The 17948-nt window shown below is 43.8% G+C and overlaps 1 protein-coding gene across 1 annotated transcript in view; it reads left to right on the top strand.

Annotated features, from left to right (window-relative positions):
- The window catches only part of tns1a (tensin 1a), a 53416-nt gene extending 35669 nt beyond the window's left edge, over positions 1-17747 (top strand). Inside the window, exons 16-29 of the mRNA XM_080835016.1 lie at positions 6976-7071; positions 7836-7862; positions 8640-8811; positions 9025-9710; positions 10031-10120; positions 10486-10614; positions 10825-10920; positions 11283-11360; positions 11816-11887; positions 12203-12229; positions 12767-12935; positions 13790-13858; positions 14252-14278; positions 14528-17747. Of these exons, the coding sequence (XP_080691142.1) occupies positions 6976-7071; positions 7836-7862; positions 8640-8811; positions 9025-9710; positions 10031-10120; positions 10486-10614; positions 10825-10920; positions 11283-11360; positions 11816-11887; positions 12203-12229; positions 12767-12935; positions 13790-13858; positions 14252-14278; positions 14528-14669 (1880 nt within the window). The 3' untranslated portion in view covers positions 14670-17747. The remainder of the gene's footprint in view (positions 1-6975; positions 7072-7835; positions 7863-8639; positions 8812-9024; positions 9711-10030; positions 10121-10485; positions 10615-10824; positions 10921-11282; positions 11361-11815; positions 11888-12202; positions 12230-12766; positions 12936-13789; positions 13859-14251; positions 14279-14527) is intronic.
- The last annotated feature ends 201 nt before the right edge of the window (positions 17748-17948 follow it).

Below are 17948 nucleotides of genomic sequence, written 5' to 3'. Positions count from 1 at the left end.
GTGCTCTAATGCTTGTATTCCTACTACGGTAACGTGAGCTATCCTAGCTGTGCGGGGCTATGCAAAAGTTGCTTATACTGAAAGAATGGTTAACTTGTGGCCGATAGCGTGAGTTAACATTAACCCGTGTCCTGGGAGTAATGATTCATGAGAGACCTTGAATCATTAGGTTAACTGAAAAACGTTTGAAGATGTACCTGGACACATCGTAGCTGTTGTAGTGTGCTCAGTTTTCGAAAACTAGACTGAAACTAAGAAGGATAACTATGACTAAATGTGACTAAAACTAATATGCACTGAATCTAAAATAGCTGCTGAATCTAAAATAGCTGCCAAAATGAACACTGAGATGTATTCATTTTGGCAGCTATTTTAGATTCAGTCTTAAGACAAAAATGCATATTAGTTTTAGTCACATTTAGTCATAGTTATCCTTCTTAGTTTCAGAAGAGGTTTTTCATGGTTGCTAGCTCTAATCAGATGTACTATAGGCTTATAAGAGAAGACTAACTTTTTATGCCAACGAACACCAATAACTACAACTAATTTGACAGACTATAAACCAATGTGATACACGTGCTCTCTATCTATACAGTAAAAGTGTTGCTTACGTTAGATACTAGACCTACAGTCTAACTCTTAGTGCATTAAGTCTAACAAGCTATATCTTACAATACACTTTAAGTAAAGCTGACTATGTAACCGCATTCATTCCAATATTGTTGCAGAGATGTTTCCTTTTACCAAGATAACAATTTCAATAATTCACTTAGCTCAGTAAGTCAGTATAACGAAACTCTGGAACTATTATGACTATGACCACAGAAAACACAGTACTATACAGATTTTGTTCTCAGATATCAGTCTGTGAGGCCCCTCAACAACAGATGCGCACTCGGCCACTGCACTGCAGAGCAAGCACACTCTCGCAGTTCGTTCACGAAACGCATTCTAGTTTTTCTTGCAGCTAACTACTCCTCGCCCGATTGAGATAGAGACGCCGTTCAAACACCAAAACGTCCGGCCCGATCCGGTGCAAGCTGCTATGACTTTTCGTGGCGGTACTCCTTGCCACTCCTTTTTTATTCCTCTTTTTCCATCACCTTTTTTCTCCATAGACTTGCATGGCAGAACTTTGAGGCATTATGACATCATAATAGGCTCATTAAACTGGCTTGCACCTGTGATTCACTGACAACTCTCACTGACACCTGCGCACGGTTCCTCTTCTCTCTCTGTCCCTCTCCATTCAACTGTATAACTAGGAATATTAAGAGACACCTTCCATACCAGGGGCCGTATTCACAAAGCCTTTTATCTTACCACTAGGAGTGCTCCTAACTCGCGCTAAAACCTTTTACGTAGGAGTAATTTCTTAAAAGTGATTCACAGCGGCTCTGAGACCTACTCATACTAAGGATAATACCAACTCCTAAGCTTAAGATAAAAACTCCGTTGCTATGGATGACGTCGCTTCTCATGCACGAGTTTAGAAGGGGTGAGGACGGTGATTGGTTGTTGACAGGCTCTCTCATTAAAAACTCAGTCCTAACATCCCCCTAACGATCCCACTAAATAAACAGAAAATAAGAGAATAACCTAGGCTTCAAATTAAGTCATATTAAATAGTTATGGACAGTGCACTTAGCAGAATGCACACGCATGATGACAAGTTTGTGCATCCAACGAGAATGACGCTTTGCACGTTAAGAGAAAGAGAAATTGCCGAAAAAAACACGGAAATTGCATGAAATCAAAGAAGTAATAATTAAAGCACCCTGCAAACTATGCGTGAGGCATGGGAGGACATATGTGTTAACATAAATGCTTCATTCCCTGCCGTGTGTCGCTCTGTCGATGACTGCGAGAAGCGGTGGTATGCGCTCCAGTCACAATGTAGGATGGAGATTGCGGAGTGGACTTTAAAAGAGCCGTCGCGGCTACAGGTATTGTGTCACCAAAATAGGCCTCATGCGTATACTTGCATGTTGTAGTTCAACTGTGCTCCCGGTTGTGGATTGAGGAAGGGTGTCAAAAGCCATGTCTTGCATGGATGGCCACTGTCACGTCACCCAAGTGGCATCCAGCAGGTACATGGTGCCGCTCAAAAAGCTGGCGCAGACCGCGCTCTCCATTAAACTGCGCGAATCGTGAGTAGATCCAGGCCACTTCGCAACAATATCCATGATTGTGAAATTTGGATCAAACACTATCTGTGTATTAATTGAATGTACCTTTTTGCGGTTTACAAAGACGTCCTCATCTCTGGATGGAGCAATTATTTTAATGTGTGTTCCATCGATGGCACCCACGACACCGGGCATTCCTGCAAACGCCATGAAATTGACCTTGATCCTTTGAAGTAGCCGATTGTCCAAAGGGAACCGGATAAACTGTTGTACAATGTGTGGTCTACAGAGTGCGGTGATTGCGATATTCTGAAGTCGTCTGCGTTGCAAAGTTGCATTTTCCCCGTAGCCAAAAATCTTAATGTTATCAAACATTTAACTTCCGGACTGATTGGGTTGTTTCGGATAGTTGGAGACGTGATTGCATCCCGCACTAATTCTAGTAAAATGTTGATGCCTTCACGGTTTAAACGATATCTTCTCAACAATTCAGAGTCGTTCATTGTCTCCAACACGTTACGTCTGGCTTCAGCCATTTTAAGACTTTTTGTGAATAGGTCTTAGTGACTTAGGAGTCCTCATGAGGAGTTTTAAGCTGTCCTAGACTTAGGTGCTACTTTTAGGGATAAAATATTTTGTGAATTGCTCTTAGTAAAAAAAAATAGGAGTCCTAAATTTAAGACTGACACGCCCATTATTTTTAGGAGTTTCTCCTAAATTCGCCACTTATGAGCTACTTTTAGCCCTAAGATTCTTTGTGAATACGGCCCCAGGGCTCTACTCACTCATGCATACTCACTCATGTTTACTCACTCATGCATACTCACTCGTGCATACTCACTCATGCATACTTACTCATGCATACTCACTCAAGTTCAAGTTCAAGTATTTATTTGTCATATACACAGAAAAACAGAGTCAGACTGGGCATTGAAATTCTTGGGACAAGACACCGTACAACAACCTACCATAGCATAACATAAAATAACATAACATAACATATAAGTACTCTGAACATAAATTCCACATTTAATAAATATACAAAATAAATATAAATATACAATACCATCTGCTAAACATATAATACACATATAGTAACCTAAACTAACCTAATATACCTATACTAACCTAAAGACAAATCAAATGTGTATCAAACTCTATCACTGTCCATTTAAAAGCCTGATGGCCCTGGGAAAGAAACTGCTCTCCAATCTACGGGTGCGAGATCGAATACTTCGGTAACGCCTACCAGATGGCAAAGGGGAAAAAAGTTTATAGGATGGATGGTAGCAGTCTTTAAGGATCCTGCCAGCTTTCCTGATGCATCGTGTATGGAAGATGTCCTGCAGGGCTGGGAGCTCCCTGCCTATGATAAACTCTGCAGACCTGACCACACTGCGTAGGGCCTTACGGTCCTTGGCTGTGCAGCTCCCGTACCACACTGTGATGCAACCAGTCAGGATGCTCTCTATAGTACACCTATAAAAGTTAGTGAGGATGACTGATTCCATACCAAACTTCTTCAGTCTCCTGAGAAAGAAAAGGCGTTTCCGGGCCGCTTTCACCACCTTGTTCGCGTGAACAGACCAGGTGAGATCATCGCTGATGTTCACCCCAAGGAACCTGAAGCAACTGACCTTTTCCACTACAGATCTATTGATGTATAGGGGCGCATGCTCTTCCTCCTGCCGTCTCCTATAATCCACAATCATCTCTTTTGTTTTATTGATGTTAAGAGAGAGGTTATTAACCTGACACCATGTTGTCAGGGTATCAACCTCCTCTCTGTAGGCTGCCTCATCGTTGTCAGTGATGAGGCCCACAATGGTTGTGTCGTCAGCAAACTTCACGATGAGATTTGAACTGTGCGTAGCCGCACAGTCATGCGTGAACAAGGAGAACAGGAGGGGGCTGAGCACACAGCCCTGGGGGGTGCCTGTGTTGGTGATTACTGTGGATGAGGTGCGGTCACCGATTCTCACCACCTGTGGCCTCCCCGTCAGAAAGTCAAAGATCCACCTGCATAGGGAGGTGCTTAGTCCCAGGTCTATGAGCTTGGCGATGAGTCTGGATGGGATGATGGTGTTGAATGCGGAACTATAGTCAATGAAAAGCATTCTTACGTATGTATTCCCTTTGTCCAGGTGGGCGAGGGCGGTGTGCATAGTCAGGGCGATGGCATCGTCAGTAGACCTATTGGACTGGTATGCAAACTGCATAGGGTCCAGGGTGGGAGACAGTGAGGAGCAGATGAAGGATTTAACTAGCCGCTCGAAGCACTCATGTTTACTCACTCATGTTTACTCACTCATGCGTACTCACTCATGCGTACTCACTCATGTTTACTCACTCATGCATACTCACTCATGCATACTCACTCATGTTTACTCACTCGTGCATACTCACTCATGTTTACTCACTCATGCATACTCACTCATGCATACTCACTCATGCATACTCACTCATGCATACTCACTCATGCATACTCACTCATGCATACTCACTCGTGCATACTCACTCATGTTTACTCACTCATGCATACTCACTCATGCATACTCATTTGTGCATACTCATTTGTGCATGCTCATCCAGCAGGGAGAGCTGGAGAGCTGACACCTGCCCCAATTCCAAGGCACTTGTTCTCTCGGTCATGGCCGCAACAGAGCAAGCACACTCTCGCAGTTCGTTCACGAAACGCATTCTAGTTACTGTATGTGGTTCTCGTTCAGAGCAAGATAGCATTACAGGGGAATTATGTGTCTAATTCGACCATTTTTACCCTCAAAGGATACAGTGGTCATGCAGCGTTTAGATCATTTGTATTCATACATGCGCAAATCAACATTTTATGTTTTTACAATCTGTCCAAAAAAAACCCTCAAAAACTACAAAAGATTGGCTGCTACCATCATGCATTTCACACATTTGACAGCACATCAGCACACCATTCAGGACATCCAGGACATCCCAATGGGAAAGGCAGGCCTAAGTGACTCTTGTCCATCCATATGCTCTCATATGTGTTCCATCACTAGGCTGTGTCATGTGATCATTGTAGTCGTCACCGTGGTAGCAGCACATTGTTTGTTTGTTTATTGTTTGTTTTGTCATCTGCATGACATTCCTGATGTGCCACTTGTTGTCATTTCCTATCACTGTTGATGTATTTGTCACAGTATGTGTTCCAGTTTGTGAGCTTCCCCCCCAAGTGTTGGTAGTCGTTTTTGTTAAAGCTGTTAGGCATGTGCAAACTTTAACTCGTAATGAGCTATTGAAGACATTCCTAAGCTGTGGAAAGAATAAACGTGTATTTTCTTCTCCTCCTCTCGTCCCAGCTCATTAACTCTCTTGTCCTCCCGTGTCCCTCTTCTCCCTCTCCCTGTTTGTCTCTTGTGTGTTTGCTCTTGTGTGTTTGCTCTTGTGTGTTTGCTCTCGTGTGTTTGCTCTCGTGTGTTTGCTCTCGTGTGTTTGCTCTTGTGTGTTTGCTCTTGTGTGTTTGCTCTTGTGTGTTTGCTCTTGTGTGTTTGCTCTCGTGTGTTTGCTCTCGTGTGTTTGTCCCTTGTGTGTTTGTCCCTTGTGTGTTTGCTCTCGTGTGTTTGCTCTCGTGTGTTTGCTCTTGTGTGTTTGCTCTTGTGTGTTTGCTCTCGTGTGTTTGCTCTCGTGTGTTTGCTCTTGTGTGTTTGCTCTTGTGTGTTTGCTCTTGTGTGTTTGCTCTCGTGTGTTTGCTCTTGTGTGTTTGTCCCTTGTGTGTTTGCTCTTGTGTGTTTGCTCTCGTGTGTTTGCTCTCGTGTGTTTGCTCTTGTGTGTTTGCTCTCGTGTGTTTGCTCTCGTGTGTTTGCTCTCGTGTGTTTGCTCTCGTGTGTTTGCTCTCGTGTGTTTGCTCTTGTGTGTTTGCTCTCGTGTGTTTGCTCTCGTGTGTTTGCTCTCGTGTGTTTGCTCTCGTGTGTTTGCTCTTGTGTGTTTGCTCTCGTGTGTTTGCTCTCGTGTGTTTGCTCTTGTGTGTTTGCTCTCGTGTGTTTGCTCTTGTGTGTTTGCTCTTGTGTGTTTGCTCTTGTGTGTTTGCTCTCGTGTGTTTGCTCTCGTGTGTTTGCTCTTGTGTGTTTGCTCTCGTGTGTTTGCTCTTGTGTGTTTGCTCTTGTGTGTTTGCTCTCGTGTGTTTGCTCTTGTGTGTTTGCTCTTGTGTGTTTGCTCTTGTGTGTTTGCTCTCGTGTGTTTGCTCTTGTGTGTTTGCTCTTGTGTGTTTGCTCTTGTGTGTTTGTCCCTTGTGTGTTTGCTCTTGTGTGTTTGCTCTCGTGTGTTTGCTCTTGTGTGTTTGCTCTTGTGTGTTTGCTCTCGTGTGTTTGCTCTTGTGTGTTTGCTCTTGTGTGTTTGCTCTTGTGTGTTTGCTCTTGTGTGTTTGCTCTTGTGTGTTTGCTCTTGTGTGTTTGCTCTTGTGTGTTTGCTCTTGTGTGTTTGTCCCTTGTGTGTTTGCTCTTGTGTGTTTGCTCTCGTGTGTTTGCTCTCGTGTGTTTGCTCTCGTGTGTTTGCTCTTGTGTGTTTGCTCTCGTGTGTTTGCTCTCGTGTGTTTGCTCTCGTGTGTTTGCTCTCGTGTGTTTGCTCTTGTGTGTTTGCTCTTGTGTGTTTGCTCTTGTGTGTGTTTGCTCTCGTGTGTTTGCTCTTGTGTGTTTGCTCTCGTGTGTTTGCTCTCGTGTGTTTGCTCTTGTGTGTTTGCTCTTGTGTGTTTGCTCTTGTGTGTTTGCTCTTGTGTGTTTGCTCTTGTGTGTTTGCTCTCGTGTGTTTGCTCTTGTGTGTTTGCTCTCGTGTGTTTGCTCTCGTGTGTTTGCTCTCGTGTGTTGTGGTGCTGCAGGTCGCTCCCCTTCAGGGATGGCCAAGACACCTCTGTCGGCCCTGGGGCTGAAGGCGCAGAGCCCAGAGGATGTTCTCATGCAGCAGAGCAGCTCTGGTGAGTGACTCGCACACACACAGAACCCTACACACACACACACACACACACACACACACACATAACCCTATACACGCACACACACACAGAACCCTACACACACACACACACACACACACACACACATAACCCTACACACGCACACACACACACACACACACACACAAAGAACCCTATACACGCACACACACACAGAACCCTACATACGCGCACACACACACACACACACAGAACCCTACACACGCAAACACACACACACAGAACCCTACACACGCACACACACACGCACAGAACCTTACACACACACGCACACACACACACACACACAGAACCCTGTACACACACACACACAAACACTCAGCTACACAGACACACACACACACACACACACACACACACACACACACACACACACACACACAAATATTTAGTCACAGAACAAAGGAACCAGTTATATATTGGATTGGACACAAGCATGATTACATTGAATCTTTAGCACTCATTAACTGTGATATTTGCATGCTGTGTATTACATACTTAAGAGAGTCATACACCAAACAAGGTTGGACAGAGGGACACCTTCTCTATTATGCCTTTTCCGCTGCTTTTGGCTCTTCTTCAAACCCTCCCTTGATCCTGTGCAACTGTGAACATTTTTCAACACTCAGTCTATCTCTGTTCTTCTCTCCCCCTCCCCCTCTCTCACCAACAACCTCTGTCCCGTTCCTCCCCTTTCTCTTTTTTCCTTCTTTTCCGGCTGTCAGATTCTGACTCTAGCGATGAAATGGAAGGTAAGGGTCTCTCTTTGATAACCCCTGGCTCTCTAAAGATCTTCCTGGCCACCCAACTCACTTGCCTCTCCTCTGTTCTCCACTTGACACTGTGCTGTGCTGTACTCATCCTCTCTCACTTCCCCTCTCGTTCTTGCCACCCAACTCACCCCCTCCATGTCTTCATATTACCTGCCTCCTTGTTTCAGTCCACTCTGTGTAGACTGCGCTAGGCAAACGTGCTCTTGTGCTTTCTTGCAATCTGACTATTGGACTATATGGACAGTACACTGGAATAAGAAAAACATTTAGACTTGATGACTCACATACTCATGGCTTCCAAGCCTTGTGTTTTGTACTTAGGTCAAGTTTTTGGTACTGGTTTTATGTTATGTTATGTTAATGCAAAGTTCAAATGAAAACAGGGGCTCACAAAAAACACAGAGAAGTCTATATTGTTAGTATTTTAACTCTTACTGTTAATTAACTGCTGTGGTAAGCTAAGTAGCGCATGTGGTACCCGATATCTCACTAATATTCTCACATGAAGGGGCGACGTGTTTGCAACTCTTCTGTAATTTTCTAAAAGTAGCTAACTTTTCCACAGTTTGACTTCTAACTGGTTACCCCGTATTGCTACTTTCAGGTTCTTCAGAAAGTCATCATTCACTCGTTCACCTCTGATTTTCTTTTTTCAGAGTTTGCTCCTTTCTTTGTTGTCCTCTATCTTGGTGCTTAGTTTGCCATGTTTGTTTTTTGCTCCTGCTCAAACTGGTTTTGATTTTTTTTTCCCGGCAGAGCCGCGAGGCTACATCGGACCCGTGGCTCACGTTGGAGCGAGGGGTCCCCCCATGTCCCCAGTCCACCAGCACCCCCTGTACCCAGCCGAGGCTATGGAGAGAGGGGCGCCCCCGTCCCATGGCATCAACCCCCCACTCTCACCCCTGAGCACTGGCCACCGGCCTGAAGGGTGAGTGTGTGTGTGTGTGTGTGTCTGTGTGTGTGTGTGTGTGTGTGTTTGTGTGGGCGTGCATTGGTGTGTCTCGGGGTGTGGGGTTGGGGGGGGGGGGGGTGCAACATAACCCTTTACCTAGTAAAATTAGTGTTTGCCTATGAGGATTTTTAAGGAATTGATAACAAAGACGTGTTTTCACATGCCATATTTACTCTTTGTCCTGTCCAGACACTTCCCCACTCCTGACAGTGCCATGCGAGTAGGCAGTCCCCCCATCCCTGCATCCAACATGGGCTACCCGCTCAACACCAGTGAGTTCACCCACCCGCACTTCTACCCCGACCCACTGGGCTACCTGGACCCCCAGGAGGCCACGGTCAACATCATGGGTGTCCACCGAGTCCCCGGCAGCCCCAACACCCTCCACCGCACCGTGGCCACCAACACTGCCCCCAGCCCCGTCCTCCAGCGCCGGCTAGCCAATCAGAGCAGCCCCGCCACAGGGCGCAGGGGGCCCCCAGGCAATGGCAATGGCAGCCCCTTATGCCATGTGGGTGCTGCCACCACTAAAGCGCTTCCCCTAAGCCCAACAATGGGCCGTCATGCCCAGAGCCCAGGAAGCTTCGGCAGCCCAAGCCCAGAGAGGAGGCCCAGCGGGCAGGCAAGCCCCGACTTCTCACCTGGGCATCAGTCTCGCCAGTCCAGCGCCTCTGGAGGATATGGGCACAGCGCAGAGCCTGGCTCCCAGCCCCTGCTGCCCGATAAGAGGTACACGCCCAGCCTGGAGAGGCCTAGCGCCACTCCCACCGAGGGCTTCATGAACAGGAAGATGTCTTCACCTGCGCCGAGTGGTACCAGCACGCCCGTCATGCCCCCACATGCCACGTCGGAACCTGCCATCGTCTCCATTTATGGTGAGGGAGCAATGGGGTTGGGACCATCGCTGAGTCTTGAGTGTGAAAATGGTTGAAGTATGATGAATCAAGTATGGGTGCTGAAAACTGAAGTATGGATGTGTAGTATGGAAGTATGGAAATTTAATTCAGAAGTTGATCAAATTGAATTTATTTCTTACATTCATTTCTTATTTTTATTGTCCCATTGTTACAATTACGTAAAATATAAAAAACTAAAATACTGGTTGTTATAGTTCGCCTTTACCTTTAGGAAAAGCTAAATATGTTGAACGGAATTATGAAGTAGTCTTTTTAAGTGTGTCCTTGTTTTCTTCCAGCTGATGGACCACCAGACATCAAGCTCAATGTCAAGTTTGTACAGGACACGTCCAAGTTCTGGTACAAGCCAGACATCTCCCGGGAGCAAGGTGAGAGCTGCCCTATCACGGAAGTCCTTGGGGACATTTCCCATATGCAAATCTCATAAAATTAATTATGTTATTAATGATGTTATAATTTGTATTTTAACACTAATATTTTGTTGACATGTTTGCACTAGATGTGTGCACTGGATCTCCTCCAGTGATACTTCTTAGGAGTCGTAATTGATTATTTCGATATATGCAACGCAACAATGTAGCAAACACACATTAGTAGCATTGTGCTAGGGATGCTAACCTTGTCACCTCCTGGCCCTGCTGTTGCCCAGATGAGTGGATGAGGAAGATTTAATGACATAATAACTACATAATACACCTTTAAAGACCCATTCTAACATCCCTGTGTCCTCCAGCAATCTGCGTGCTGAAAGACCGAGAGCCTGGAGCCTTTGTGATCCGAGACAGCCACTCATTCAAAGGGGCCTATGGTCTGGCCATGAAGGTGGCCTCCCCTCCACCCACAGTGCAACAGACCAAGAAAGGTAGGACTGGACTATAGACATGAGCCATGGGCCAGTCCACGGACACATCTTAAAGACAGTGCCCGTCTTGACGGCAAACAGAAAAACAATTCAATGAATTGAAAAAGATTTAACTGAATTTAAGTAAATATACTTGAATTAAATCAATGAAATTAGCTGCATTTGGAGCTTGTTGACACTACGTCTACCTTACTCTTCCTTATTTCTCAGTGGGTGACATCACTAACGAGCTGGTTCGTCACTTCCTGATTGAGACCAGTGCAAAGGGTGTGAGACTGAAGGGGTGCCCTAACGAACCCTACTTTGGTGAGCTCCTAACCCTCACTTACACTCCACACATTCATTTCAGTCTATTTTATTGTCCAAGAGTGTGTGTCTGTCCTCCTTCATCTGACTGGGCTCCGTGTGAGTGTGTCCCCTGTGTGTGTGTGTGTGTGTGTATGTGTGTATCCCATGTGTGTGATTATGTGTGTGCTTGTGTGTGTGTGTGTGTGTGTGTGTGAGTGTGTGCTTGTGGGTGTGTGTGTGTGTGTGTACCATGTGTGTGATTATGTGTGTGCTTGTGTGTGTGTGTGTGTGTGTGTGTGTGTGTGTGTGCTTGTGGGTGTGTGTGTGTGTGTGTCCCATGTGTGTGATTTTGTGTGTGTGTCTGTGTTTCCGCTTGACAGGCTGTCTGTCTGCATTGGTGTACCAGCACTCCATGACACCCCTGGCTCTCCCATGCAAGCTAATGATCCCGACCCGAGGTAAGACATTCTCACTGCCCACTACTCTCTCCATGGTCCTCCCACAGTCCTGTCCAGTCCTACTGCAGCACTCTGTTTCTTTTCAGTGCTATCACTTTAAACTATGCTTAGCGATAGCGATAGTGGTATCCAAAGGTTTTTGCCACCCGTCGGCAAATGACATCATAACATTATTGTTATTTATTTAGCACTAAATGCAACCCCTGCTGTAAATAAATCATATCAAATGTTAATGCAATGCTCCCTTTTAGTAAGGAAATCTGTGTCTTGTTCACTGGGGTACCCTTATGTTTGAATGCAGTTGTCCTTGTTTCTGTTACTGGACATTAACACAAGTGTAAGGTTATTGATAATCATTAGATTATTATGTTTAATACATTTGATTGGGCCCTGGCGTTTTCATCATCTATTGAATGTGAATGTATGTTAATCGTCTTATATGTTGCCTTCCCTAGACCCAAATGAGGAGGCCATGGAGTTAGCCACCCCAACAAGCTCGACCATTGACCTGCTGAAACAGGGAGCAGGTAATGCCAGAACCGTCTGGACTCACCTCCCCTCTCAGTGTCAGCTCTAGAGAACTTCCAACTGCCAAAGTTGACAAAAAAAGTTTAAATTAACAATCAGAGGTGGTTGGATTCAAAAGAAATGAAGGGTCTTTTCTTTCCTTTTCTGTTCTGTTCTGTTCTTTTTTGTTACCGTCCACTTTGATTTGCAGATGATTTTGTGCTCTCGAGTGATCTCTTCCATCCTGTGACTTTTTCCCCCTACATGTGCGTCTTGACTAGCCCCCGTCGGTCCCCTCGGTCCCCTCACAGTTTGTCCCTCTTATGTCACCGTAGGGCCGAAGGTTCCTGATGAGTTTCACGGTAACTACAGTGCATATGTGTGCCAGGCTTTGCCCTCCCTTGAGTGGAGTCCTTCAGTTCGATGCAGAAAAGCCAAAGCCTTTCTCATGATGCAGCTAAGCATGATCTCTTTGTGAACAGCTTCCACTTGTCCCTTACCCTCAACTCACTGCATCACAGCATTTCAGAACACTTACAAGAAACAAACCCTCAACACCTCCCCCCCCCCTGCCCCCTTGTTTTTCTTGAGAGGGCCTCAATCTATGTTATCAACAGGCATGGTACTGAAAGCATGCTAGCGATGGCAGTTTGCGTACACATGCAAGACTGTGACTAATACACTGGGCTAAGTATGCAACAATCGGTTCAACAACTTTCAAGTTTTCATCATGCTGAATTAACTACAGTCAAAATACTGTACTATCAACCTCTGCTCTAATCCTGACTTTCTTAACTTTGCACTTTTGGAATTAATTTGTGATACAGTTTTCGTGATGCTGTTGTCACATTAAATTTTTTTTACATTGTCATCTTTTTCTTCCTTCCTATTCTTCCCAGCATGCAACGTTCTGTACATAAACTCCGTGGATATGGAGTCTCTGACTGGCCCCCAGGCCATCGCCAAAGCCATCAGCGAGACGCTGGCGGCCCAGCCACAGCCCAGTGCCACCGTCGTCCACTTTAAGGTGTCCACCCAGGGCATCACCCTCACCGACAATCAGAGGAAGTAAGTTTATGTGTTTAGAAGAAGCTTTTACCAAAGCCATTGACATAATATGACAGAGACAAAACAATCACAGGAACTATGACAGAAGCAGTAATGATAATCTTTAAAACTATATGTCATTTAAATAAACTATATGTTGTTTTCTAAGGTTTGGGGATGGGGGCATTAAAGTAAGTGGTTCATTGCAAGCTGAAACTACCAGACTGAAGTAATTCGGGGTGTTTAGTAATCTAAGGTGGCACTCAGACTAGCATTAAATAGCATTCTGCTATGTTTGAACCGAATCAATGGCAGCATGTTAATCGCAATCAAAAGCTATTGTTGCCAGAGGAGCTGGAAGAGCATATGGCCAAACATCAATGATGTGGGTTTAAATCCAGGAGAGTAATAGTAAAACATAACATATGCCTTAACTTTTTTAGGGGAAGCATCTGCTAAAATAGTCAAATTGTTCAAAGAAAAGACATTGACCTGGGATTGCCTGAAAAAATATGAAGGTTGATCTTGCTTTGACATCATGCAACTCTTAAGATCACCCTAGGATGTATTGAAACATTCCACCGGTAATGATTTGAAAAGCTGGAACTTGTACCATATACGTAGATAGATTTCTCTATTGTCCTTTGCACAATAGAACAAAATGAAGAAGTAATCTTGAAGGTGTATTCACAGCATGGAATTAACTTGACAGCTTATTCAAGTGGGTGCCAGCTACCTGGAAATGTTTGAACACGGCCACCATAGAATGGCATCCTTCACTATCAACAGTGTGCTTCAAAGCTGTTGAACATGGAAAGAAGCACATCTGTTGATATTATAGTCTGTGTTCTCATGCACAAGTCTCTGTCTTCCAGAATATTCTTCCGGCGCCACTATCCCATCAACACCGTCACCTACTGCAACCTGGACCCACAGGACAGGAAGTAAGGGCCAGCTAGCATAGGTCTAGGCATTCATAGAAGTCTGGCTTTAAATTTGTATAAAATGTATGGTTATATCTCTGAAATGTATGGTTATATCTCCTAAATGTATGGTTATATCTCTTCCTATCGATCTTATATCTATGTAGAGATATATCTCTTAAATATAGGGGTATATCTCGTAAATGTAGGGGTTTATCTCTTAAATGTATGGTTTTATCTCTTAAATATAGGGGTATATCTCTTAAATGTAGAGGTTTATCTCGTAAATGTAGGGGTTTATCTCTTAAATGTATGGTTATATCTTGTAAATGTATTGTTATATCTGGTAAATGTATGGTTATATCTGGTAAATGTAGGGTTTTATCTCTTAAATGTATGGTTATATCTCTGCAGGTGGAACAACGAAGGGGGAGCAGCAAAGTAAGAGAGATTCTCCTTTGGTTCCATTGTGAAGTTAATGCCTGCACATGCCTCTTAAATATATGATGTGTATTATGATTTTATAAGAAATTTATTTTAATTATTATTATTTTGAATATTATTATGATTATTGTTGTTGTGGTATGTGATTTAAAGAGAGTTTGACTTTTAAATCTGTTTTAACCAACTGCTGATTAATGATAATGTTATTTGCCGTCATTGTGTTGTGACCGTCTCATGTGTCTCCAGGTTCTTCGGTTTTGTGGCCCGGAAACAAGGAAGCACAACGGACAACGTGAGTCACCTGTTTGCCGAATTAGAAGCTGACCAGCCAGCCAGCGCCATCGTCAGCTTCGTCTCCAAAGTCATGCTCGGTGCCCCCAAACAGTGAAGACTGCCCTGGCAGCCATTTTATTTTTCCTCTTGCTGCGTGTGTTCTTTTTCTCTCACAGAGACACATTTTTCATGTCCTTTTTTTTGTGTGGATATATTTTTTCATAAATGTCTCCCCCCTACTTTTGTCGAACAGACTGGAAGGGGGTTGCGTAAACTGTTGATTTTTCTTTTTTTCTTGGAGTTTTCAAGGTGTTGATTTTTCCTTCAGTAAATTAGGAGATGATTCAAGATGGAGTCTATGCACGTGTAGGAGTGCTCCAAGGTTTTCTTCTGGAATAAAGTGGGGAGAATACCTCTCCCACCGGTTCATCTAGACTTGAAGAGATGGAAAAAAGGAATTCATGAGTTTTAAAGGAAAGACAAGTGAGGAAACACAAAAGTGACGAAGAATCATTTTTCAGATAGAACAACCAAAGGTAGTGTTCAGAACAAGTATGCCATTATTGGACAATTTATTCCATTTTGTTTTGTAAAGGAATTTCTTTTAACCAGACTGTCAAAAAAAAACTACAAAATCCCTCTGGACAAAAAAGATGTTTTTTGTCTGTCTCTGTGACTTCTTTCAAAAAGAACACTGAAAAAAAAGAAAAAGTATTCAGTGACGATATGCATGTTCGCTTGCAAAATGATCCTTAGCTGCTTCCCTACCCCTTCATCGTTGGTCAAGACTGCACTCTGTGTGAACACTGGTGGACTTGAGACTGTAGGACACTACAAGGTCTACTGATCAGACCGCCAAAACACACTGACACCTTTCAGTCGACCAAACCGCTTATCAGGAAAAAAAAAAACACTGTGGTCCAACATCAGCAATAATGTCACCCAGACCCCAGGCTTGACTAGTCAAGCTCAGAAAGAGAGAGCTGAGACTGAACTGTGGGGTGGAGTGGATCGTGGGTCCGCTGCTCTGGCCTGCAGATGCAGACGTGTATGAATGCACTATATCAGGATGCATGGGAGGACTGGTGCTGGGTTCGAGTCAGCTCATGCACAGAGCCTATTAATAGGAATAGAGACGTTCTACAGGTCACCTCACACACACACACAAACACACACACACTCACACACACACACACACACACACACACACACACACACACACACACACACACACACACACACACACTGACAGAAATGTGCACATCTCCCTATGATGACCCACACAAGAGGGGTGAACGATTCATGGCCTGGACAGATCGACAGCGATGCCCCCGCATGCCGTAGTGCAAGAGTAGCCCCTTTAACCTTTAACCTTTGACCCCCTCCTCCATGTACTTTAACCCCATCCCCCCACATCCGCTAACCTCTGAACGCAGATCACCCTCTCCCCCCTGCTGTAGGAAAGAAACAAAAAAAAAAGAAAAATTGCCATGGCGACATTGATCGCTAGAGACTTCAACTGCATGTGATGCTACCTTCAGGTTTTTCTTTTCTTTTCTGTTTTTTTACTTAAAAAAGGGTCTTACATCTTGTTGAAGTTACCGCTATGATCTCTCTCTCTCTCACACACACACACACACGCGCACACACAGACCATTTTTTCTCCCAAGTGGAGTTTTATTTCAGCCAAATACACAGTAGGCAATGTCTACTTTTTAAAAGAAATACAAGGAGTTGCTTTTGGTTCACACTGCCCATTATCACACTTGTTTTCTTCACTGTGTGAAAGCGTGGCTTAAAAAGAAGACAACGAAAATAAAAAAATAGCCCACACTTCATAACTAATGAATAAAGTGATAAATATGACTATAAATAATGATGATATAAATATGTATTACTATTAAAAAAAAAACGTGACATAAATGAAAATATTTATTTTTGTCGCTCTGTTGCTTTTGATTTATTCATGCAGTATATTGAACGAGAAGATATTGTATATTCAACATTCAAAACATCGGAGACTACAAAGGGGGGAAATTATTTTGGCTAAAAGTCAGGAGTGGTGAAGATTTCAAAAACAGACATCTCTTGAACATATATGACGTGTGTCTGGCTGACCGTCACTTGTTTTTTGCGTGTGTGTTCACTGCTCCATTTTGTCTCATGTTGAGGTGTCTGAGGGGAGGGCTTTCATGTATTAAAAAAACCCCACAAATGTTTTTATTTCTGTTTTTATATGTATTTTTTGAAAATCCATCGGACTGTGCAGTTACAAGCCCGACAGATAGCTCAGTCTGACATTTTTAGTTGTGCAATTAATGTGTGTGTCATGTGATGGAGATGAGAGAAGTTGGCTGCCAGCTACAGAAGCTAATTTGCCCAGCGAGAATGTCAAGAGGAAGTCAGAGATGTGTGATTAGAAGGCTCTCAGCGATGACTACCCCATCTATACTGTTGTATAGCACTTACAGACTGCCACCCTAGTTAAATTAATCTCATATCTAAAAATGTCTTCATGACGTTTCTAAGGGCGAGCTTCAGAGACACACTCTACAACAGATGGCCCTGCAGTTCTTCCACTTCTCTGATGCAAAGCTAAGACATCCGCTGTTGTTGACATTCAGTATTGAAAATTGTGTAGATTGATATCATGTTACCACTAGGGGGAAACAGTTACCATGACTGCCAGGAGCCTCTGTTGTAGGTTGTGCCTCCTCCAAGAGCTCTAGTCCATTCTAAACTACCATACCTGTCCACATACATATCTTTGCCTTTTTCAAGGCCTCAAAGCTACAACAAGAAAAAAAAAACCTGCCCTGACTGCCCTTTGTGTAACATATTAATATGTATTTATTTCTGTTTTTAAATTATGTTTTGTCATTGTTTTTCACCCACTGGTTGGTCTTCCCCATAGTCAGGCCCGATGCTTTGGTGATCAGTGTTACCCAGAATGTTCTAGACTTGCAGGTGACCTGGCAGATGTTCTTCTCCGGGTGTCTGTTCTGAGTCAGTGAGTCCGCTTTGTGAAGATGGACTCTGGAGTTTGAATGTGCGAATGTACTACTAAGGCTGTACAGAGCTTCTGTGGGATTTAAGTGTTTTTATTTTATTTTAATTTTTTTTTTTCCATTTGTGTTATAATGCCATGCTTTGTTCCTGAGGAGAAAAGAAAACATTAAAGCAATACAAACCAGTTACATTTAAAATGGTGTTGTTTGTAAACCAAATGTCTAGGTATCAATCCAAACAGATTTTAGCATATCCAGGTGACATGCTCCTCACATAGCCTTAGATGGCTACTGTATGTTTATGAATTATCAGTGGTGTATAAAACTGTCCAGAAACCATGGTCATGGCTAGTTTTCCAGCTTGTTTTCATGCAGAAACATGTCAG

This window comes from Sprattus sprattus (genome assembly GCF_963457725.1).
Source record: "Sprattus sprattus genome assembly, chromosome: 3".
Lineage (NCBI taxonomy): Eukaryota > Metazoa > Chordata > Actinopteri > Clupeiformes > Clupeidae > Sprattus > Sprattus sprattus.
This window is presented reverse-complemented; position numbering and strand designations above follow the sequence as displayed.